The 25,341-nt window shown below is 46.6% G+C and overlaps 1 protein-coding gene and 1 long non-coding RNA gene across 6 annotated transcripts; one reads left to right on the forward strand and one right to left on the reverse strand.

Annotated features, from left to right (window-relative positions):
- The first annotated feature begins 1,562 nt into the window (after positions 1-1,562).
- LOC133167386 (uncharacterized) lies at positions 1,563-10,871 on the forward strand. 3 transcript variants are annotated; one of them, XR_009717964.1, is made up of 5 exons: positions 1,563-1,900; positions 3,696-3,770; positions 4,825-4,962; positions 7,066-9,851; positions 10,022-10,871. It is a non-coding gene; the product is annotated as an uncharacterized LOC133167386 (long non-coding RNA). The 3 variants fall into 3 exon arrangements; XR_009717963.1 differs by lacking the exon at positions 1,563-1,900 and having other exon boundaries at positions 3,353-3,770; positions 7,066-9,481; positions 9,583-9,851; XR_009717962.1 differs by lacking the exon at positions 1,563-1,900 and having other exon boundaries at positions 3,353-3,770.
- On the reverse strand, positions 3,847-19,918 carry LOC133167385 (adenylate cyclase type 1-like). Of its 3 annotated transcripts, none has more exons than XM_061298150.1 (20): positions 19,032-19,918; positions 17,822-17,971; positions 16,704-16,822; positions 15,715-15,826; positions 13,594-13,721; positions 13,179-13,337; positions 12,858-12,999; positions 12,374-12,529; positions 11,354-11,548; positions 10,201-10,298; positions 10,039-10,123; positions 9,735-9,824; positions 9,544-9,646; positions 9,169-9,476; positions 8,647-8,763; positions 8,120-8,266; positions 7,543-7,641; positions 7,226-7,334; positions 6,204-6,328; positions 3,847-5,949 (listed from the first exon to the last, which is right to left on the reverse strand). In XM_061298150.1, the coding sequence occupies exons 1-20, from the start codon at positions 19,884-19,886 to the stop codon at positions 5,617-5,619; spliced, it is 3,630 nt and encodes a 1,209-aa protein (XP_061154134.1). In that variant the 5' UTR covers positions 19,887-19,918; the 3' UTR covers positions 3,847-5,616. The 3 variants fall into 3 exon arrangements, with proteins under 3 accessions (XP_061154134.1, XP_061154135.1, XP_061154136.1); XM_061298151.1 differs by having other exon boundaries at positions 9,169-9,295; positions 9,384-9,646; positions 19,032-19,869; XM_061298152.1 differs by lacking the exons at positions 3,847-5,949; positions 6,204-6,328; positions 7,226-7,334; positions 7,543-7,641; positions 8,120-8,266 and having other exon boundaries at positions 9,169-9,295; positions 9,384-9,476.
- Between the last annotated feature and the right edge of the window lie 5,423 nt (positions 19,919-25,341).

Raw genomic sequence — 25,341 nt, forward strand, 5'->3', positions numbered from 1 at the left:
CATCGGGCTACTTTCCGTTTTACAGCGGATGATGCAAGAATACATCAGAGTCGGGCCGCACGTTTGCGTCACTCGGTATCACGGCTAGCTACTTTGCTGACTTTGTGCCCTATTTGGAGAAATGAAGTCCGCATTTGGCAGGATGTTTTGATGCGTGCCTGTTTGTCAACTTTACATATGCTTGTGAATGTGTGTGATTGCACACCTTTGTGTGGGAAACCCAGGAAGTGAGCGCTCCCATGTGCCGGCCGACGTCCATTGTGTTTGGCTTCCTTCATTCTCGTACTTCTCTGAGTGACTTTATGTTTAGCTGCGACGTTTCCTTCTCTCATTGTGCCGCTAATGAGAAGCCAGAGGAAGTGTGTGCCATAGCATGCTAGCACTTGGCAAAATCAACTAGATGGATTCTCATCAATGAGCTCCTTTGGATTTTGCATGTTTCCAATCCAAATCCAGTCCAGACATACAAGTAGGCCGCATCGAGGTGTTTGGAGCTGTTCATTTGTCAGTTGCGCTTTAGAGAGCACTTTTAAAAAGGACTATGAAAATCCTCCTTCTCACCCAAAATACCACCAGAAGGGTCAAAGCGCTTATCTTTGACAAATGGATGGATTCCAAATCATTTTGAGCTCGGCTACATTGAGGCGGTCAGTCAAGGCTTTGAATTCTTTTCCACGATTCCTCAGGTCACGGTGCTCCGCCTTGAGCGCTTTACGGCCTTTGGAGAAGCGTGTCAGATTCTGTCTTTGAGAAGAGGCCAAACATATGCGGCAGGAATAGGGAAGACTAGACTGGCCAGCCGCGTTCTTACACAACCTGGAGTTCATTGACCCGCCGTGTTTATGCGCTTGTGGGGAGAACAGAACGGAGTGCTCAGAGAATAACACTTGCGCTGGGGAAATCCTTGATTGGAACATAGTGCAGAGGAGGATGTTTTGCTCAGCTAATCAAAAAAGGAGAGTTGCTGTTTGGGCTCCATATTGAAGTGCCGTGAAAGCTGCTTGGGAAACAAGCATGTGTACAGTTGCTTTGTGGATCGCATTGGACAAAGGCTACGTTACAACAAAAGAGTCATATAAGGGGAATTTATATATTCATTCATGCATTCTATTTGTTGGGACTTTATGTTTTGAATAAAATATAATTAGTGCCTTACATTTGTTTTTGTGGTTTTCAAGGAGACTTACTTACATAATCTTTAGTTAAAGGGGCGAATATTACAGAAGCGTAGAACTGCCAATATGGAATACAAACTTTCAATGGTCAAACACGTGTATACTACATATTTGCAAATACTTTTAAACATATTTACATATTTAAATATGGGTACATATATGATATGATGCTTGTTGTGTGAAGGAAAAATGGCAATAAGCTACGCTGAAAATACGATTTGTATGGCAGTGAGAAAACAATGACAAGTAGCTGACTAAAAGTGCAACATTGCAAGCCACAATGTTGGGACAATTTTAATGCGCAGGAGTCCCCTGCGCCCCATGAGCAAGTCAAACTGCACCCAATTTCTTATCCTTGGGAGCCAGTGATGCAAACTCGTAAAAGCACAGCCAGTATGTGGTAACAGAAAGACGTAAGCGCTCGCTGGGCCCTTGTTTTCCCTCCCACGCTTTACGTCCAAATTCCAGCACCACTTCCAGTAAAAGGATGTTATGACACAAAAGGCGCATTGGGAAAACTTTGCGAGGGAAGGCCGGAAGTAGTAAGACTGTCATTAACATCCCTCTCACACGCGCTCTGAGTGCTGACGGACGAACGGCCACTCGGCTCTTCCGCGGCCGTACGCCCAACGAGCGCCAAAGGGAGCCATTTGCTCTCCCGTATCGCGGACTGTGCCAATATTTGCTTTGGCACTCCTGCGTCTGACGTGCCCTCCGTCCAGCAGGTGGGAAATGCGTGCGTCAACACACGCGCACATAAACTGTAGCGCATCGATTCATCTTAACTGTTTTGAGATTACATTTAATATCTACAGAAATATGTATTTAACATCGGTAGGGGAGAATGTGAAGAAAAATTAATGATAGTACCATTTCACATTTGAACCGCTACGGTACAGATTCTCGGTACCTGCCAATCAGTACCAGTACTCAGCGGTATTTGGTTTTGGTAGTTTGGTGTGCGCATTTGCAGTGACGGGTTAATTTCATTGAGAAAATCTCAACAGTTTAATAAAGATACTTTGGTCAGTATGATAAAACAACACCGATTCGAAACAAATGAGCAAAAGAAGATGAAGTAGAAGAAAAATCAATCAAGAAATAACATTTTACAAATAATAAAATCCACGTGTACTTTCTATTTGGGTCTGGCAAGGTTGTGGACTAAAGTGCAGGGAAGTGGGAAGGCAGGGTGGGTGGGATTAGTTTAGTTTAGTTTATTGTTTAGCACATATTATATCAATAACTGTGCAAGGAGGGAGACGAAGCCTAGGGCTTGTAAAGAGCGCCACTCCTTCTAACCCCCAATTCCAACCCTTAATGCTGAGTGCCAAGCAGGGAGGCAATGGGTCCCATTTTTACAGTCTTTGGTATGACCCGGCCGGGGTTTGAACCCACAACCTTCCAGTCTCAGGGCGGACACTCCAGGCCACTGAGCTGGTCGGATTGCACTCGTAAAGTTTGGACATGAAAAACAACAAACACAAAGCACTTTGGTTTGATCGAAAACAAAATTAAAGAGTCCAAACACCATCAAATCAAACCAACAAACTAAAAAAAAAAATCAAGTCAACAATAACCAGGACAAAGGGTCGTGACAACTGACAGGGACCACAAGCAAAACCAAAGTGAAGCTAAAGCGGGCAACTACGTATATACAGGCAACATGACGACACCTGGACGAGTGGTCGAGGGAGCTGATTGGTAGATGCAAAGCAGCGGGCCGCGACAAAACCCTAAAGAGACATAACCTGAGAAGTGCGCGGGCCAGACATGAGCCAACAAAAAAGAACAGTCGAAAGCACACATCAGAACAAAGCAAAGACAAAGCAAAGTTCCTGGCCTCCCATTTTTACTCTGTAACCTTAGTTAGTGTCACAACAAGTATTTGACCCCAACTGCAAATTCAAAGCAAAAAAGACATCCGTGTTTGTGCCCGTGTGTGGGTGGATGTGCGTGTTTTTGCGTGTAATTTGTTACTCATTGAAAAACAGCCTTAATTCTTTGGCGTCATGACCGGTCTTATGTTGCCATGACAACCTGTCATCCGGGCTGTTCAGCATGCCAGTTGCACTACCAGTTTTCACACACACGCACACACACACACACACACACACACCGATGAATGTTTAGGAGCTGGCCCTTCCTGTGGCAGGACTGAGGGGGGGGGGGGGGGAGGGAGCAACTCCGTTTGACAGACAAATACACACAATCATTGTTTGGCTTTCCTCTCTTTTTTTCTCAGCCACAATTTGTTTGTGTGTGTCCCTCTCTGTGTGTATTGTTATGTGTACTGTATGTATGTTGATTCCTGACTGTCTATTTGGGTCATAACATAAAAAGGAGGATACAGTAAGTTCCCGTGCGGACTCGGAAAATCCCAACATTACCTCGAGATGCAACAAACAAACTCTCACATAGAGCAACATTTGCACATGATGTTGGAAATTCAAAAATTCATTTTGTAATCCCTATTTGTGTGTCGAGCAGTGTGTCCTTTCTCCACTTGTGCTTTTTCAGGGCCTGTTTTGCAACGTCGAGGAATGACGTTACTTGTGAAAAACACATCTGGGATCACGGAGGCTTGCTCCATAGGTCAGCTACTGTTTTTCTCCTCCCTTACGTAACTTTGTAGGTTGTTTTGAGTAGAGAAAGTCAAGTTGCCCCCGTATGACGCAATTCTCTCTTGCTTTATTTTCACATTCACAATACTTTAATGTCATTCAAATGTAAACACGGATACAAAGTATGTCCTTTCAATTCACATAAAACATCTGGAGATTGTCAACAAAAGTTTTAGTTGTGAAAAAGACGACAATGTACAATAGCGAGAAAGACCTGCATACGACAATGGCATCCAGTATCAAAATAAGCAATTTACAGGGACGTCGTACACAACCACTGGCCATCGACTTGAAAGGATCATATAAAAGTCATCACCGTTTTGAAAAAGGTAAAGCAAGCATTGCCAGTCAAACAATTTCAACGTCGTAAGCACGACATCGTCTTGCTCATGTCCCGTTTGAGACAAGGAAAAAAAACACTGCTCATTAACGGCGCAAAGAATCGAAATGAAACCATTCAACCGAGAACGTCCGCATGCACGTAACCGCAGGCACACATTCATTGTGCTACAGCTCAACACCAAGTTTGATATGTTTATGAAAATAGGTTGGCACGTTACAAACCAATTGACTGTGGTGGGAAAGAGCAGGGGCAGGGGCAGGGAGGAGGACCCGCCCCCCACACCACCTCAACACGTCACGTCCAACTATCCTGAAATGTTGTACAGCGAGCTTTTGAAGAAGACACAAGTCGAGAAAGCACCTTACATTCGAGAGTTCCGCTACCCGGAGAGAACCTGCACGTCAATTCCACGTGTTGGCCACAGCAGCTTCCATCGATGCACACGCATCACGGGCCGCGGCTCTTTCTTTATTAGCGTGTAGCATGCTATCCCACAAAAGAATCTGAACTTGTCAGCATGAGGAAGACATGCAGCTTTTCTGACTCACTCCTTATAAACAGACATTTTATTTGACATATGAAAGCATATTTTAGATTGTAAAAATAGACCACTATTAAACGATAAAAATATTACTCAATAAATAAATAAATCCACAGATTCTTTTTGTTCTATTTCCATTAGCTACGAGTCGCGCTCACCGTGACATGGAAAACAGGCTTTCAAAGTGATGCTTCAACTGGGCAGAGGTACGCCGGAGACTGGCGAGGCTAACTACGCACATTCTACGAGCAAAATCGAACCAGGATCCGGCATGCAAAGGTGAGAATGTTGCAAGAGGACACCGAGCATCTTATTGCTACACTTGGACAAGGAAGGATCTGGAAATCAAGCATCACAGGCAAACAACCGGCAACGTGAGCGGAACGCAGCGGCGGCGGCTACATGCACTTAGCAGCTCAGGCCCCAAAAATGAAATCACCTCGTGTGTCATATGAGGTTTACGATCAGCTACAAACAATTAAAGGCCTTGCCCTGTTGCATTTTGGCAAGTTGATCAGCATAATTACACATTTGGCTCCGTCGACTCAAAACTATACACCGTGTCTCGTTGCCGGTGATGCCGCGGCAGTAAAAGCGTCATCTATAAAAGTCAACATCAAAAAGCCGCTAAGGCAAATCTCACTGATTTGGTTTGAGACTGTGGGTGGGCTCATGCGCTTAAAGGAATTTGTTGCGTGCTACACGAGGATCGCTGCATGTTTTGATGCTGATTCGGTGGATTCGACACATGGAGGCGTTTCCACGGAAATCCCGGACGCATCCTTGGCTTTTGACGACGAGCCTCCTGCATGGTGGCGTCAAGCAACAAACTGGACTTGAGCTCCATTCGAGGCCAACGCAGTGCAGGCTCGAGTCCGTGAGGACGTCTCCGCCCTCATTTTGCTCCCATTTCCAACTGCCACTCTGGAGACGTCACACGACTGCCACAGGGACGGACGGCAGGTACCTCATGGTGCCGGCGGAGCTCGTTGCTTTGGCCACGCAGGGGCCGGGGGTCCTGACCGTACCGTAGGTGGCGAGCGTCGGCGCCGGGCTCAACCTGGTGCGAACATTCCCTTGGCCAAAGGTGCTTAAGCGCTGCTCTGTGTTGCGGCGCTGCTGCTGGAGGGATTGAGACGGGCCGCAGTCTTGCTTCCGCTCTTCCAGGAAGTATGTCAGCATCTGACCTTTGCCCTTGACGCTGACTTGGCCCCGGCAAACAAAGTTATAGTGGTTTGCGATGAGACGGTAGACATCTTCTGTCACCTGGAAAAGAAATACGGAAGAATGCACAGTTTGCAAAGACGGACAGATACCATCTCGTTGACCGAGTCAAGCGAGGTCAATTTCCTTTAGTTACTGCGGCGCCAATTCACAGCCAAAGTTCTCTCAAGGCACTTTGAATTTGGAGCAGGTCTCAAACCGCATTCCTAGTGAATATGCAATTTAATTTTTGGGGATTCCTGCTGCAGAGATTTGGAGCACGCTTTCTATGCATTTGCGTGCAATATATACCATACCTGTATTTTGCCTTGGACTCCAGTGCTATCCATTCTGCTTGCTACATTGACAGTGTTGCCCCAGATGTCATACTGAGGCCGCCTGGCCCCAATGACTCCTGCCACCACTGGACCCACGTTGATTCCTGAGCACAAACCAAAAAGCAACAATGAGTTGCTGTAAACTTACACAACGCTGACCCCCAAAACTCAAGAAAATGTCAAATGTTTCAAATGAACTTGCTGGGATCAGCCACGTCACACATGACATGCTGAGATGCCTCAAGCGGGGCACTACCCAAAAACCAGCTCATAAACTGTCACTATTTTTCACCCAGTGATAATCCGTCTCCCTTCCATGTTTTCGTGATGCAAACAAAAGAGAGCCTAATGACTGTTTTGGAGCCACTCTGGATGTCATGTTGACACCTGCCTTATTAGAAACATATTGCCGTTACACCGCCATGGAATCCAAACAAAACGTAGCCTAGCATAAAAACGTGCCGCAGCTCGCAGGCGGTGACGCTTGTGTCCGACCCTCACTTGTTAAACTTCTGCCCCGATCGAAACGGAATCGTTGACGGGGGCACGTTTGAACGTGTTTGGATGCTGGCAAAATTATAAGAAGGCGCTGGAATCATTATGTTTTCATACACGTGCGGGAATCTGTCAATAAATTAGATCAACAACATATTGAAAATCCTGTCGTTCCCAATTTCAAAATGGAATCCGCTAAAATGAATAGCTGGATTCAAAGCAGCAACCTCGTGATTTTCTAACTGCACAGCTTCTGTATGGAGCCATGGAGTCTGAGGTCAGGACAACACTGTGTATGCACTGTATAGGTATAACACTGTGTAGTGAACACGCTGGCTGCCCACAGGATACTCAGCACAATGGAAGTCAGAACGGCAGGTCCCCTTGTGACGAGTTTCCTGGACGGAAGGCGCTCTTCTCTCTGATGCAGTTCCCAGCAATCAGTGTCAACAGTGTCCAGTGCAACAGGTCAGAGTTGTGACGTGACGGCTGCACGTTTCACTCACCCACTCGAAGGACAAAGTCATTGTAAGACTGATAGTTAATTGCATCCAGGACATCGAACATCTCAATGGCAAAATCTGCTACTGTGCATAGATGTGAGGTGATGGAATTCTGGAAAACATGAAACACACAACATGCGTGCTGACCAAGCAGTCAAAAGCGGCACGACTTTGCTCTCGTGGCGCTAAGCATGCGAAGCGACATCTTTGAGGCTTCGCAGGCCCGTAATCCCCCACAGCGCGGTGGACTATTAATACCAACGACGGCATGAAAAAGAACTTTCAAGAAAAGTCAAGGGTACTTTGAGCCAGGTGCCTACCTTTGAGCCAGTTGTAGGAACGAGCCCCACGGCAGCCATGTAAGTGCTGCCAATTGTCTTGATTTTCTCAATATCTCTGTAGCACTCTTTATCCATCAGCTAAAAAGAAAGACCGGGGAATCATCTTTAGCAGCACAAAGTATTACTCTTACTCGGCATTATGCTCACACACAAAAACAAAAGTTTAAAATACAACAATATGAGAATTGTCTTCCCACAGAGTCTGGAAGAATGTTTTCAAAAATGGTCAAATGGTTCTTGTGGCAGACCAAAAAGGATTCAGGTTGATGGTCTTTGCTCCCACAACTTGGTGACCCTCAGGGGCCCTTACTGGGTCCCTTTTTATTTACTACTCATATAAAATGCCCTGTGTCAAAATATAACTGATACCAAATTTCACCTTGTTAAAGTTATACGGGAAAAGTGATATCTTGTTAGCCCGTGTTTGACAATGGGCTCTTTTTCAACTACCCACCCGTCCGTCTGTCTATCCACATCTGTGATCCATCTGTCCCTCCATTGACAGTTTTTAAAGTAATGAAAATGCACCTCTGCAAAGATGAGAGAATTCTTTCACCTCATCAAAATCAGCAATGATCTCATTGAGCAGCCTGAGACATTCGACGCCCATGTTGTTTCCATCCAGTTCGATGTAGAAGTCATTGAAGTTGGCAATGGAAGCAAACAGTACTCCAACCTGAGCATAGGACTGGTAATACAGGTCCTGATGGGGACAGGGTTCAGGAGATTCTTATTCTTACTGCAGTTGTTATTAAGACCAGAAAAACAACAGATGGCAAATGCAGCTTCGACGTCATTGAAGTCATTTAAATGTTTCATCAGTGCTACGAGGGGGCCGCACTTTCACGACGGTGACCTCGCGACCAGCACATTTGCCTCATAGTTCTCGGCTTTGGAACTGAAATCTTGTTTCTGGTGTTCCTGTGTGACATTTTCGTGTACTTATATGGCCAATCCCTCCATCTGTGCACATCCGAGCGTGTGTTCCCAGCAACCTTTTGTGCGTGTCAAAGAGGTGCGAAACTCTTCCGGCGGCCGAGCCTGCCTAAACACGTCGGCGGATTCAAGATTCAAGATGCTCACCATGTTCCTGGGGTTGGACATGAGGAAGTGTTGAGCCACGTGTGCCGGCAGCAGGTTGAACAGGATTCTCTTGTTGTCCAGTTTCACTTTCTCCATGTCATCTCTCTCCTCTTCTGCCTGGGCGGCGTCAACCGTCACGTGGGGCACAAACAAACAAAAAGGTGTCAATCTTTGTCTCATTTCAACTGATCTTGGGTGGTGATGACGTGTTCTTGTCACTAGGGGGAGATAATGAGTTGGTTTTCATGTACTCGTACTGGTCTGAAAATGCCAGCTCGGAACATAGCCGCTTTAATTTCCCACGTGCAGAAATCATGACATCACAGCATAAAGTATCTTTCTACATTTCATGTTTTTCAGTAATGTTTTAGTTTTCTGCAATAACCAAGCCAAAATAAATTGAAAACATTTCTTCAACTCTTATATAAATATCAATGACATTTTCAAGGGTATTAATATTTTCACTCAGACATTTCGCGTGTAAAAAAAGATGTATGTTCCAAACATTATAAATGCACATACCTGAGTTGCCCACAGGTAGTCAAGACGCAGCTTGAGGTCGAGCTGCCTTGAGTGGAGAGCCAGCGCACCAGAGAACAGCAAGACGGCCAACACGGGATCAGAAGCTCGAGTGTGGAGAAAGCCACCGCTGAAAAACAGAGCACACGTTCCACCGGCACGGTAGGATGGATCCCACGCACGGATCCGACCAGCACCCAATGCACTTTGAGTCTTACCCGACAGCTTGCCGATAGCCGCTGGTCTCCACCATGACGGTGTAGGTGACAGACAGGAGGAGCAGCAGCAGAATCTTGGGCAGTGACGACACTCTGAGGTAGGGGACTATGGTGAGCGTAGCAGCCAGGCAGGACAAGAGCGTGTACGCCACGCTCGGACCTGCTCCATTTGCGATCGTGATGTTGAGTGCTTCGACAGCAAACGCGTCGTCGGGAGAATTGTTGGAGCTGACTTGAACGCGACCCCACGGAATAAAGCCCAACTGTAAAAACCCAAGAGCAAAACGCTACTTGACAGAGACAACAGAAGAATAAATATAAGGAAAAGCCACCTGAGATGACAGGACTTACCATGCTGGCCTGTGCGACCGAATACGAGAGCAAAACAAGGAAGACGCACACAAGCGTCCGTATCTGGATGGTCAGGCAGCCCGGTTGGCACTGACGGACGGCAAAACAAAGGAAAAGGTTGGCTGAGTTTGCTACGTGCAACTCAATTCCCACATCTTCTTCGTAAAGCAATGTAAATGAATTGAGAATTGTGTTATCAGAGGTCAAGATTGCAAAGTAGCTGCATTGTGAAAATCTGTACAAATAACCTCAAGTAAATGTGTATAAGCCGCATCTTGATCAAACAGGAACGAGACCTTCCTACCTGAAGACTGGTGAGGTGCAGGTACATGACGCAGGCCACGTGAAAACAGACGCAGAACACCAGCAGAAGCAAAACCGGCAAGGCCCTGGCGGACAAACAGCAACGTGGCACATGTGCAACATGTCCATTTTGATTCCAAATCCAACAAAGTAAGGAACCTACTGCGGGATCATTAAGAGATAGATGAGGCCAAAAAACGCCGCCAGGATCAGAGAGACAACCACTGCGCCGATGAAATGATCGTCACACATCTGGTTATACTGCGAAAAGAAAGAAAAGAAGCAGCCGTTCAACTTTTAACTCCACATGCAACTAAAACAACTTTGTGACTTGTTCAAAGCTGGACATTCCTTCTGAAAGGAACGATTCAAATGTTGCCATGATGACGCTCTCTCCTCAAATATCAAGTCGCTGCCCAATTCAATGTTGTGACAGAACTCAACGCACTTCTGCTAAAACAAGAAGTCTCTATATCTTGTGTTTGACAACTATACGTTGCTTTTTGGGTGTGAAGAGTGGCTTTAAATCACTGACACTTGGTATGTTTTCAATTTTGAGTCATACGCACTATTTACTCTGACACTATAGCACCGTATTGGACACAAGTACGGCAAGAAACCTGCTTTCGAAGAGTAACTTCTGGAAGGGGCGGCGTATTCTACACAGGTGCATGTTATTCACGGGTGCTGCTGTGCGTTTGCACCGTGCAGGAAAATCTGTCTCGTGTCCTTTTTAGCAAGGGCATTCAAAGTGGGGCCAGGTTTTTTTCTTTATTGAAGTTGTTTGATAAGGTAATCAGGACCGATTAGTTCAGTATAATTATCCAATATTGCAATCCCATGCCAAAATAAAGACAAGACTAACGTCCAAACGTCCGTCCACAACAATGTGTCCAATAATTCACATTTCAAGTTTGTAACGTTCCAAAGCGCCGTTATTTACGTATGTGCCTCATTTATTGCTCTCTGGGCTCTGCCCACGCACACAGGAGCAAGATCACATGTGCTGCTGAGACATTCCCAAATCATTATGTGCAACCCCTCCTGAGAGGGTGGGTGGATTGCTCAAAACACACACACACAAAGACACCACAGGCTACAAGCGTGGGTGCAAGGGACGAAAAGGGAAAAGAATTAGAGCTGTGTCGGGTGGATGTGTGAGATTAAAAAAAAGGAGGGGGGGGCGGGGTGAGGGGGTTCAGTCACGAAGCATCCTACTGGACTGGACCCGTAATGGGGAAAGTGCGGTATGGCCACATTATTCTCCATGCATGGTATCCAAGTCGTTTTATTTTTCTCTGCATGCTCAGTCTTACCCTGCGCTCCCTGTCTCTATTCCGAAAGAACAAGGTCAGGTAATTGAGGTCGGACGTCCCCGACTCGGTCTGGCGAGCTTCAATGAGGCGGCCGATGTAGCGGTTGACTCGAGTTCCAGGCGAGTGCTGGACAGCGGCCGCTGAGAAAGACGTCCGACTGCGCAGCTTCTCGGACGCCGTCCTTAAAGCTCTCCGCTGTCACACACGGCGCAAATACACGCTCTTGACAATGCAAACAATCAAGTCCAATGTACTGCGCTCTTATTTTATCATATTTTTTCTGTATATGCAAACGGTGTTTCTCTCCTTGAGACGGGTGTGTTAGCACACTAAGGCAACCGCTAAGCCCGACAAAGAAAAACAAATGCATGATCTTGAGTAATGTCCTGATGAACAGAAATGGAAAGTAAACAAAACAAAAAGAAAACCCGCTGTAAAATGCTCTGTGACGGCTCTCATTTCAGAGCAGGATTAGCAGCGGTTTCTAGAAAATCGGTATTGTGCTGACAAATGCAAACATAACGAATATAATACTGTTTGACAGATCAGAGAGCACAGTATTGCAGAGGCCTGGACCAAGATTCAAAGCAGGTACCTCCTGAAAACATTGAGCAACATGTGCAAACCGCATTCAACAAATATTAGGCCATAAAATCCAAGCTCAGAGGCTTAATTAAAGTTAAAGTTAAAGTCCCAATGATCGTCACACACACATCTGGGTGTGGTGAAATTTGTCCTCTGCATTTAACCCATCCCCGTGTGATTTTAATCCATCCCCTGGGGGAGAGGGGAGCAGTGAGCAGCAGCAGTGCCACGCTCGGGAATCAGTTGGTGATCTAACCCCCCAATTCCAACCCTTAATGCTGAGTGCGAAGCAGAGAGACAATGGGTTCCATTTTTATAGTGTTTGGTATGACCCGGCCGGGGTTTGAGCCCACAACCTTTCAGTCTCAGGGCGGACACTCTACCACTAGGCCACTAATTCCTCCAAACACTGAGTGTGGAGCAGATGCTGGTCACCTTGTCATCATCCTCACAGGTCATGACATTGGAGAAGGGGATCTCCGCCTTGAACATCTTCCTGCAGTGCATGAGTTGAACAAGCAGGTAGCACACCGTCTTGAACTTCATCCTCTTGGCTGGTTTGATGTCGGACAGAATCAAACCAGGAAAGATCTGCAAAAGTTAAAGCAAGTTAGACAAATGTCTTTGCATTATATTCCTAAATCTTCATCTCTCAATATTTATATGCATTTTAAAACCACTATTGAGAACAACATGTGTGTGTGTGTGTGTGTGTGTGCGTGTGTGTGTGTGTGTGTGTGTGTGTGTGTGTGTGTGTGTGTGTGTTTGTGTGTGTGTGCTGGCATAACACATAGCCTGTCTTCCTCTATGCAGCAGAGGATTAACTCTTCCCCACTGATACATGTTTCACCTATCCAGCTGTGTGCTGGTAAGAAAAACAAGAAAATACGGGCGAGGGGAAAAAGCGAGTCAAGCCTACTTTGCGCCTGTGCGACGGCACAATGAAAAATGTCTCGATGTGATGTTTCTGAAGGAAGGCGTGTCGCTTGTGGCCAAAGCCGGGTTCCACCTCGTAGTCGCCGTTCAAACACTCCAGGGTGGTCTTTGTTATGTGGACCTTACTGGGAGCAAAAGTAAGAAAAAAGATAAAAACACGACTTGCCATCGGAATATTGAGTCTATTGGAGAAATAATAAGGAAATTAATTTTCAAGAAACTTTGATCCTGAAAATGTGAAACAACAACATGATGTTTTATGACATCCTTGGTTGGATCCACGCAAGCCACACCGCTTACTGACCCAGGCAGCCCCCCAGCCTCCATCACGTTAGCCAAAGTCACGTCGTTTGACCAGACGTCGTACTGCCATTTCCGGAGGCCCAGCACGCCACACAGCACTCGTCCCGTGTGCAGGCCAACGCGCATGTTCAAGTCCACCTCGGTCGCCTCCACCACTGACCTGTGAGAAAAAGGACATTCAAAACATTGACTGTGAAGAATAAAGATTCACTAGTCAAATTAATTATTGCAATAAATCGATCGGATGTAAATAAAATGCATTCTGAGCTCTGAGCAGTTTTCCTCCACCACAATTAAAAATATCAAGTAACGATATAAAGTTAAAAATACAACCCATGACCTCAGTGAAGATAAGTAGTAGAGAAGATGAACGGACTGTGAGTCAAAGGGGGGGCATGCTTGTTTGTGCGACTCACGCTATGGTGTCAATCATGTCAAGGCCCATCTCTACACAGCAGTGGGCGTGGTCAGCCTTGGGTTGGGTCAGTCCCGACACGCAGTAATAACAGTCCCCCAGGATCTTTATTCGCCTGCAGTGGTTCTCCTATTGACAAACGAACGATACGCCCACCATCAAGCTACAGTTGTCAGATGAGATGCTCTTGAAGATAATTCTAAGTCATGCAAGAATAACTTGGCTAATCTTGTCATTAGAGTCTGCGAGAAAAAGTCATCTTCCATTCTTAACATGTCTCTTGGAAGACAAAGCAAATTCAGCACAACATGAGTGTGTCTGAAAGTGAATGCGAAATGGTAACGCACATAAATTGATCAATTCTCATTTTAACAGCTGCAAAGTATTCACACCGTACGTTGTGAAGTTGGACTTGACACCGAGCTACATTCAATTTGACGGGTGAGAAACTGCACACAATCAGCATACAAAAGCGTCTCGGCTCATGAATATCAGCGTGTGTGCATGTGCAATTGTGTGTGCGCGCGCGCTTGTAGTTGAGGCCAACTGTAATTGCTCCGACATGCTATTGAAGTAGAATCCCACCCACACGTTCCCAGATGGATCAGTTATGTGTCGCAGTGCACACTTTGCACACTTTGCACAAACCCAGACAGACGAACACGCACGTACGACACGACACGTGTGGGGACGGTGCAAAGCGGATGATTGCGCAAACATCTGGCAAAGAAAGTTAGAAGAGGAGCTTAAGAATGACAGGGCGCAGTGTCCAGTCACTTGTTGAAGCAGTTCCAGGGGGGCCTGAGGCATTCCCACAGCGCCAATGTCAATCTTATTTGTAAAGCACATGCATGAACTCAAAGCGCCCAATCTGTCTTTGGGTCGCTTCAGCTTGCCATTCCAGCAGAAAAAATGTGTTCTGCGGCGGCCTGACACCTCTGACACGCTCGCTTTGAAAGTAAATGTCTTCCTTCCTAATGCAAACATTGTATCAATCGTTATTAGTCTGCAGCGGCTACACACACACACACACACACACATAGGCACAACGTGAACGCATGGCAAGTGTAGCATTCAACAGATTACTGACTGCTGCTGCAGAGATCACCTCCTATCTTGTTCTCGCTCCCCCTCTGTGTCTGCTGGCATTAAAGCAGGACTGATTGGTGGGATGCAGAATCAAGTCGAGGAGGATAATCCATCTGGTCATGTGACTTTTGTTCATTTGCGTGAATGTAGCCGTCAAGTTTAACCACTGTGCACGTGGCTCACGAGAGGTGGAGGTCAAGAGAATGGCATAGGTTGCACTCATCGTGTGCGCTCATATGAAATCTACGAGCCACGGCTTTGCCCAATATCAGAAAAAAAACAAAACAGCACCAGAACCAGAAACATAAGTGATCCATTGAAATCCTGACTTCACTTCTGGCGCATCATGGTGGTTGTATAAGCTCTTTTTATCTTTTCACGTGGCGCTAGTCCAACCAAATCATGCCCTAATGAAAATGTTGGAAACATTTCAAAGTTTGGTTTGTTTGAAGGTGCAGCGTCAAATGAGGCTGGAAATGACACAAGTGTCACAGATGAAGAGAAATGATGGAAAAATAATGAGCAGATAAGTTGACGTTTTTGAACTCTCACTTTGAGTCTATCTGTGTGTCTCTGGCCCGTTTGTCCACAGCCGCATTGAAGGTCTTATCTCCTCAGTACCAAGCTGCTTCTCTACCTAAAAATCAGCAAATTCATCTTTCTGCTCGGAAGCCTCCATGCACTTGTCTGTTATGACCTTCATGGGCCCCTTCCTTTATTTCACTCAGCCCCTCCGGGCTGCTGGATCAATATTTTGCACAGCATATTAAATGAGCTACTGCATTTAATAATGCATTTGGCTTCCTTGTTGATCTTTTCCTTTTTTATGTACAGGCATGAGCGGGAGCGAGATCACGCAGATGTGAGATCGCCGTCACGTACAATCATTCATCAAAAATGGATTGATCAATGGGACATTTGGCCTCTAGAAGCAAATTCTGGCTCCATTGCAGCTGGAAGAACTACTGTTTATTATTGCAATGCTTTGACCGTAGTGGTTATGATAAATAAAATAAAAAAGTCTTATACTTACTGTAGCAAGTTCATCAAACTTCCCAAAGAGCTCGTTGAGCAGCTTGACCAATTCCTGTGCTGTGCACTGAGAAGCCAAGCTGGTGAAGCCCACGATATCTGCAAACAGTATGCTGGCCAAAAAGACAGAAAACCAGAGATGAAAATGGGATTGATATTTGTCAAGCTCCACAAACAAGAAACATTTCAAACGGCAAGGCGTGCTCGATCCAAATGCAGCACAAGTTGCTAAGTGGACGTTCCTCATTGCTTGAAACCACAAAATCAATCGGAGGTTTTAAGTGAACGCTGCTGGCGAGCTGATTGAGTGAATGTGAGGAAGGTGACCAACACTACTTAGCTCCAATTTCATTTGCTCAGAGGCAACAAAACAAGAAGCAGGAGCACTGCCTACAGTTCTCTTGGGGACATTTTTGTTTTTTTTAATGATTGTTTTTGTATGGACAATACAGAAGGTCACTGATCCTCACAAGGCAGATGGACTCGTGAGAATATTGTTTTTTTAATCTCACAAATCCTTTTCACCAAGCTTCGCACTGCTACATGTGTAAACACGCAGAAAATGTGCGGCGGAGATGTCAAAAAAGGTCCCCAGAAGTATGATCGCTGTTTTCACTTCATCTGCTGCTTATCAAGCTCAAGCTTTATGTCTACACGCACGTTTTTGGAGGTAGGGGAAATTGGAACGAGATGAATCGGAAGAATTATGTGGAAGATGCGTGCCAGAAAGAGGTTTGAACTTTAACCTTTTGCCAGTTGCGTCTTCCTCCGAATGGGGACCGAACTTCCATACTAGCGTCGGCAGTGCAAAAGAGTTGCCGGGCAGCTCCACGGATGCGAACTGGCATCATGACCGCAGTGACACCGATTGATGACATTTGGGGTCGCATAGCGCCACGCGGTGGGCAAACCTACGTCATTTTCTATTCTTGAGCTGGATGGCAGTCTCAAGAGACAACGTTTGGCTCGTGACGCAGCCGCTGGTTTTACCTGACATTGTCGTGACGTTGAATGTAGATCTTGTGAAAGATCCTCTCGGGGGGTTTGAGAAAGTCCTCCTTCATCTCCATGGCAACGTTTCTGGGCAGCAGACTCATTAGGAGACGCTCCTGAGAAGGCAAGGCGTCCAAAGAGTATTCTCGTGGATTTTTTGGAGCCAAAATCAACAACGTTCGTTCTTTTCACGACAAGTGATGTGACGAAAACTGTTGGCAAAACGCTCCGCAGTCGCGCGTTGTGTACATGCGTCACTGTCTTATTATAGATACAATTTCTCAATAGTGTCCATGGTGAAATTATCCGAACCAATTTGGTAGTATCGACTAAATGCAAAATGTCGTCCTTACTGCAAAAGGAAATTAAAATGTGCGTACCCCACAACACAGGTCACCACTGCACAACCTGAATGTCAAGACATCCATATCCATGACAACTGAGTAAATTCGGCCAGCCCACTGTTTGCATTGGGATCACATTCCTTTCCGACTGCTTTGAGTTTAGCTTGACAAAGGTTCCAAAAACCTTTGCATGGCGGGATGCGATGTTTCATTGTAAGTTCCAATTTCAAGACTGACTCTGGGAAGATGTGATAGTCAAGGATGGTTCGTATTTAACGCTCAATCGACGGCTGACATTCAAAAGCCGGCCATCTGTTTGCGAGGCCAGCGGTTGATAGATCCCAATCGGCTCCTGCGTGTTTTCTTCCACCCGGATCAACTGTGACCTTTGCTCAAGTATGGAGGCCACCAAAGCAATCTGCTTGCGTAATTACCTGTCAGAAGGTGGCCTGTTACCGCTCGGCAAAACGCCACATATCCCCTGGGAGGCGTGCACGGCCAACGAGAAGGTACGCACATCCATTCATTGCCAATAGTTAGCGTGGACGTATGGGGAGTGACCACGCCCAGCAAAAGTTGCCTGCTCCTTTTTCAAATGGCGCCGAGGCATATGCCACAGTAATTGTTGTTTCCTAAAATAGCCGCTGTCATAGTTACCGCCTTCCCGTAGGAAGGTTGTGAGAATGCATTTGCACCTGAAGCCTTAAAATGGAAAAAAACTCCACCGCTTCTCCCGCTGTGTGAACATGCGTGCAAACCTGCACACCTCACCTGTTTCTCGTTTTCGTCCTCCAGTCTCAGCCGCTCCTCAATGCTGTTGCGGGCCTGCAGGAAGACTTTCCTCTGCGTGCGCTCGGTCAGAATGCGCACAAACACCCCCAGCAAGTTGACGCTGCCGAAAAGTACCGCATTGGCCGCCAACTACGTGCAAAAGAGAGAAGGCAGGGCATGAAAAATAAATATGGGTACATGGACACACGTATGCACAGCTAGGCTATTTCTGTTTGTTAGGGTAAAAGCCACACACAGTTATCCCGATTGGGCTCTCTCCAGATGAAGTGTAGGGCAGCAATAGCTTGAAGGTTTTTTTTGCTTCAAGAGGACAAGTCGGCTTGTTCAGAAGTGCATGTGTGTGTGGTGTGTGTGTCTGTGTGTGTGTGCATGCGTGCGTGTTTTTGCTTGACATGAAAGGCAGCAAAAAACAAGGAGAGGAGGCTTGAAGAATATGCACTGGCAGACAAAGAGCATCATTGATTACGGATCTAAGGCTATTGATCCTGCAGCAGGACACTTTGTTGGGAGGAGGAAGTCTTTGGCCATCACCTTGTTTGAAAAGGGGGTGAAAGGTGAAAGAGATGACGCTTCCTGTACTCTGGGCCTGGAACAAGCTGGTTATTAAGCACACGTTAGTCATTATTCGGATGTTCTTCCCCAAATGTGCCTGTAAAAATTAAAGTGTTAACAATATGATTCTCAAAGCAATTTCTTGCGGCCAAGTGCTTATATTTGTGACTAATAGAAATCAGTCCATCTGTATTACAATCAAAAGGTTCTTATAGGTTACCCTCACGTTAAAAAGGCAAGGTATGAATTCATACGAAAGACAGTTTTTTTAATCTACTTCCATTGGAGTTTTGAACTAAATACTTTGAGTTGCAGTCCTTTCACTCCACTGCAACCTCGCCAAACAAGTGGTGGTGTGGACCAAAGTTTTCCCGTTCCATAAATGTGGAGGGCATCCTTATGAGTGTCCTACAAGCCCAAACTTGGAATTTTGTTTTGCTTCCAGATTTTGGGGACTCTTGTACGCTTTCAGCACCGCAAGAGGGACAGCTCCACAACACCGCTGCCTCTTGTGTCAGCTTCTCGAACGTGTGGTGGGACATTGTGTGCAACGTTTGTCGAAAATCCCTCGCCAAACATGCACGTCCCTCGATCCCCGGGTTCCAACATTTGCACCGAACGCAAGGGCTGCACCTACCGGTCTCCACAGCTCCCGCGCCCTCCTGCTGACGGACGTGGAGATGACAATAAAGTGGGACGTAGCCAGCATGACGCCGAAGAGCACCGCCAGCAGAGTCCGCACCGGCAGCAACACGTAAGCCACCAGCGTGACCAGCATGAGCTGCCACACGCCTTGCTCGGGCGCGGGGGCGCCCGCCGCCGCCGGCTCCGACGCGGCAGAGGCCAGCGGGAACGGGCAGCAGAGCAGCGCGAAGGTGAAGCTGAAGAGTAGGGCCAGCTTGGCAGTTTGCTGCAGCTGCGTCACCTGCAGGTATTTCACGTTGGTGACGATGAAGAGCGAAAGGAAAACCACGCAGTGCACCGGGTTGGAGCCCTTGGAGAGGCTGAGACGCGGGTTGGAGAGCAGCTCCACGAGGGACAGTGACGACGCGGCCACGATCAGCACCGCCAGCGCCTTGAGGGTGGCCGTCTGCTCCAGCTTCAGGTTGTAGTTTTGGAAAAGAGCCTCCAGCTCATGGCTGTTGAACTCGTCCTCGCACACGAAGGCGTCCAGCGGTGCGGTGGCCGGGCAGCGCGCCTTTCTCCGCCGGCTCTTGACTCTCGGCAAAGGCATCGCCTCCATGACGGGGCCATTCACTAAGCGGGGACGGCTGGCGCACGGACGCTTCAACTTTCTTGCTCGCACTCCCTCCGGTGCGATCTCGCAATTTGGCCCCCCCCCCTCCCTAGACTTCGCGGCTCCGTGGCAAGTGCGAGGGCTGGGGCGGTGGCACAAGTGTAGGGAGGGAGGGAGGTAGGGAGGCAGGGAGGGGGCGTGCGCGGCCTGTCCACAGGTTGACAAGATTTGGTGTGTTGTCGGAAAAGTCAACATCCCTCCCTCTCTATCTCTCTCGCTCCCTGTCCCCGCCCCCACCCCAACCTTCCCTCTCTCGTAGTTGAATCACATGAGACAAAAGGGCCAAATGGCGATTCTGCATGATACGCAAGCTAGATACGAGAATGATTGTCCCAAGTTTGCAGATGGTGCCAACCACAACGTCTTGCAAATTCTCTCTCAGTAGTCTCACTCAGATGCTTCCTTCCATTGCAATGCCGTATGCGGTGCTTGCCTGCCTGCCTTGTATATGGCTGAAGATGGCAGGCAGCAAGGCAGTGCCGGTGATTTCCCCTCAGCGTCTGCAGTCACAGCAGATGTAGTTCCCAGCTAAAAATAGATGCAGCTGCACCACGCATGGCAAGAATTTGGGCTTTTCTGCCTTTGGAACACACGCACACACGCGCACACACACACGCACACACACACACACACACACCTCTTATCTTAAGGCTGTTTGAAAAGGAATAATAAAGGACCTGGAAGTAAGGTATAAAAGCAGCTTCCTCCCAATGGACAAAAGAGTGTGATGCGTTAATTCTTCAACTTTATATATCTACAATTTGTTCTAGAATTAGTCAAGAATTTGCTATACTCATTGGTCTCCCTCAAGGGGGAAATTATGAATGCATAGCCTGTTTGACATAGAAAAAGGTCTCCAATCTGGAGTGAGAGAGTGCTGCATGCGCCATTTGAAGCCTTGCTGAAGGGCACAACAGCAGCAACCCAGCAAGCAAACTGGTATCTTTCCAACAACCAGGTGTCTCTCATGGCTAGAAATGTTTGAAGGGACCATGAGATTAGAAGCTAGGAGGAATGGCCAAAGATTCATGGAAGAATACATTTTCATTTCAAGTGTGAGCCAACCGAACTTTAATTTGTCAAATGAGGGCTCGCATCTGGAAAAACATGTACGTATCTCAAGGCACCGCTGCGCAATGGCCATCCAATAATGTTATCGTTGACAGAAATGAAGGCTATTTTCTGCTTTGAATGATTTTCTGCACGACAGGCTTTGAACACGCAAAGCCACATCCGGCCACATGCTGAGTCCCTGCTTCGTTCCGTCTCCCCAAGTAAGTGACGGCTGCAGACATTTGGACCATCCTCTCTCCAGGATGCCTGACAGTCAGTTCCCTATTGCCATGGCAACAGAGGCAGTAAGACGAGCAGTTATGAGTGATACGCCGCCAAGGTGTTTCCCGATCTAACACGACAGCTTACGCTTTGTTTCTGCTGCTCCTGCTCGCTCCACTCCAGACTCTTTTTCGGGCGCTTTGAGCTGCATGGCGTTGGCAGCCGAGGTGTTTGCGTGTGACTTTGAGAGCCACGGTGAGGCGGCTGGCTCTCCATGCTCGCTGACATTTCTCAAAATTGAGGCTCTGACGTGAAAGTAGGGCCAGCGCAAATGCGGAGGTCACAGCAAGAAATCAACAGCACAAAATCCACATCACGGTGTGGCTCGAGGGGGGTGAAGGGCAAAACTCAATGACGTGATTCTAAATTTGTCAAACTATCATCAGGTTTGGAAACGTCCGGAAACCAGGTAAGCCGTACGGCAATAAAACACACGAGTGCCGTCATGAGAGAAAAGTGACGAGCATTCAAAGCTCCCATGACTGACGGGGGCCATGGCAACCATTCCTTTCAATTTGGGCCACAGAAGTGGTGGGGTCCGTCTTTTGCTGGGCCCCAAATTCCTGCCAGTATGCCCGTGCGTGCGTGTGCGTGTCTGTGTGTGTGTGTGTGTGTGCGTGCGTGCGTGCGTGCGTGCGTGCGTGCGTGTGTGTGTGTGTGTGTGTATGGCTTTGCCTCAATTTGCAGCACATGAGAGTGTTATTGAGAGCTATTTTTAATTCTCATTTCCCTCAGCAAGAGATGTCAAAGGGAAGCTGAAAAACACTTCCACGGCAATCTCAAACCAGCCCATTGCGCACACACAAACATACATAGTTGTTAGTTTGAGAACTCACCAGCTGCATCTTCAAAAGAAAGCCCGCCAGATTGCCCATGGATTTTTTTTCTTTTCATTGTGCTTTTTAATTTCTCTCTTGAGTGCTGATGAGGACAATTTTATGTGGAGTTCAGCAGCCATCATTCTGATTGTTACCCTGAGTGGCTGCAATTCTGTATGACTTCCGAATTTGCTTTTCAAGCAGCAAGAAAAAATATCGCACTAGCTTCTCACATTTAGTGGAAATGAAAATGAGTTTTTTAATTCTCCGGGCATCTCCTAGCCACACTGCAGAACTCAACATGCGGCAAATGGCAACGATATCAATTCCCTGCGGAGGTGACAATCCATTGATTTTCAGCAGCACTTTTTGAAGTCACAGCAGACTTGAAAGCAGGATTACGCTCATCCTGTAGGAATACCGACAAGGATTTCTCTTAGGCAATCGACTTTTACACAAACGCCTCTTGTCAGTCAATTGACGTCTCGATTACGTCATTGTCAGGATCGGAATGGAGCAGGGCGACCAAATGCAGCTTGGTCCAGGGTTTATTAAGGGAAAAGGTAGTTGGAAGGGAGGATGAGGGGAACAAACCAACAGAACCAGCAAACTAACATAACTCAACGGACCGACCGACAGACTGGCTAACCAAAACAGAACTGACAAAGACAGGAACCAAGAAACAAGGACAATCTGACAGAGGAGTAAGGGGCAGACAGGACTTAAATACAAACCGGATTCGGTTAAAGTTGGGAAATTGTGTAAAATTTAATTAAAACAAAATACAATGATTTGAAAATCCTTTTCAACCTATATTCAATTGAATACATAACAAAGACAACATATTTAATGCTCAAACTCATAAACTTTGTTTAATTTCTCAAATAATAATTAACTTAGAATTTCATGGCTGCAACACGTGCAGTAGAAGTTGGGAAAGGGCATGTTTACCACTTCGTTACATCACCTTTCCTTTCAATAACACTCAATAAACGTTTTGGAAGAGAGGACACTTATTCTCTTAGCTTCTCATGTGGAATTCTTTGCCAGTCTTGCTTGATGAACCACTTCAGTTGTTCAACAGTTTGGGGTCTTCCCTGTCGTATTTTACGCTTCATAATGCGCCACACATTTTCAATGGGAGACAGGTCTGGACTGCAAGCGGGCCAGGACAGAAGCTGGACTCTTTTACTTCAAAGCCACGCTGTTGTAACACGTGCAGAATGTGGCTTGGCATTATCTTGCTGAAATAAGCAGCGGCGTCCATGAAAAAGACCTTGCTTGGATGGCAGCATATGTTGCTCCAAAATCTATATGTACTTTTCAGCATTTATGCCATGGGAACTAATGCACACCCATACCATCACAGATTCTGGCTTTTGAACTTTGCGTTGCGTTGATAACAGTCCGGATGGTCCGCTTCCTCTTTGGTCCGGAGGACACAACGTCCAGTGTTTCCGAAAACAATTTGAAAAGTGGACTAATCAGACCACAAAACACTTTTCCAATGTGCATCAGTCCATTTTACATGAGTTCGGGCCCAGAGAACCCGGCGGCGTTTCTGGATGTTGTTCATAAACGGCTTTTGCTTTGCATGGTAGAGTTTTAACCCGCACTTACTGATGTAGTGACGAACTGTATTTACAGACAGTGGTTTTCTGAAGTTTTCCTGAGCCCATTTGGTGATATCCTTTACACACGTCATTTTTTAAGGCAGTGCCGTCTGAGGGATCGAAGGTCACGGTCATTCAGTCGTGGTTTCTGGCCGTGGCGCTTACGTGCAGTGATTTCACCAGATTCTCTGAACCTTTTGATGATATTATGGACCGTAGATGTTGAAATCCCTAAATCCCTTGCAGTTCTGCTTTGAGAAATGTTGTTCTTAAACTGTTCAACTATTTTCTCACACAGTTGTGGACAAAGTGGTGAACCTCACGTCATCCTTGCTTGTGAAAGACTGAGCATGTTTGGGGAGGCTCCTTTTATACCCACTCATGGTACCCAAATAGCCTGATCACATGTGGGATGTTCCAAATAGGAGTTTGATGAGCTTTTCTCAGCTTTCTCTGTATTTTTTGCTACCTTTCCCAACTTCTACTGGACGTGTTGTAGCCATGAAATTCTAAGTTGATTATTATTTGGCAAAAAACAATTAAGTTGATCAGTTTGAACATTAAACGTGTTGTCTTTGTAGTCTATTCAATTGAATATGGGTTGAGAAGGATTTTCAAATCCTTCTACTTAGTTTTTATTTACATTTTACACAATTTCCCAACTTCAACCGAATCCGGTTTGTACAAGACAGCTAACGAGAGGCAGATGAGGGTGATCACACTGATCATGGGCACACAGAAGGGGAGAGAGGAGCACACAGACAGAAATTATGACAAAATGCACACACAATGGACTGATCGGGGGGGACGAGTCGTGTCAGTCATGGTTTGGTCTCCCATGGCTGCTTCTGGAATGGGCTCACTTTGTCGAGGAATCCTGAAGTCTACAAAACCGTTTTGTCAACGGACAAATGTATCCAAACTAACCATAAGTTCATCATGCAACGAGACGATGATCCAAAACAAAACACACCACCGACCCAACAAAGGACTTCATCAAAGGGAAAAGTGGAAGCTCTCAGACTGGCCAAGTCTAAGACAAAGTCCAACCAACGGCTGAAGGGAGAAATCCCCAGAAAGCGACAAGGAGTGAAAGAGGCAGCAGTAAAATCAAACGGGCACATCAAATATCGAGCAGCCGCTCGGTAAAACCCTGGACACAAAGTGTGACGAAAGCTGGGGACATCATCACAAATACTCATTATCACCAAGAGCGCCGCGTGTGCTCTCTGACAGATGACGGCTCCTCAAAGCAAATATTGAAGCGGCGGCACCCGCTGTTTGCAGATCAGAGCTCTCATCTGGCAGAGAAGGCGCTCGAGATGTGACTGCTGCGCAAAACCACACAGCCGCTGTAACAATGACAACTAACCTTGTATAGATTGTTGGCGAGACACAAAATGGGCGTACCATCATTGGAAAATGAACGATGCAATCATCGGGTTTGGTTGTTTTCAACTGGAACTGGGCCTCAAGCCCGCTGCGATCAGCTCCGGCATGTCCGTGACCCAAATAAGGTTAAGCGGTATGGAAAATAGAGGAAGAAGACTTTGCTTGCCCAAACTGGATTGTACACAGAAACAGATGTGAATGCTGATCTACTAAGCGGGCCTGCCTGGGAGTGTGTTGGGCATTCTGCCAACACATTGGTGAAGGGAAGAGGTTGAAAAAGGAGATCATGCTGCGGAAGAAAAGCGTGGAAATGATGAACTGCAGTTTTGCATTGTTAGCTTCTGGTAAACATGCACTTCTATCATGTCAGGTCCCAACAACACTGGCCAGTGCTTCAACTGACACAAGCCAAATGTGGCCCTCCAAAGGGCTAGCAAAGTAGCACTTCTCCTGAAACACACACACACGCACGTGCACGCACGCACAATAACC

The sequence above is a fragment of the Syngnathus typhle genome, linkage group LG14 (genome assembly GCF_033458585.1).
Source record: "Syngnathus typhle isolate RoL2023-S1 ecotype Sweden linkage group LG14, RoL_Styp_1.0, whole genome shotgun sequence".
NCBI classification, from domain to species: domain Eukaryota; kingdom Metazoa; phylum Chordata; class Actinopteri; order Syngnathiformes; family Syngnathidae; genus Syngnathus; species Syngnathus typhle.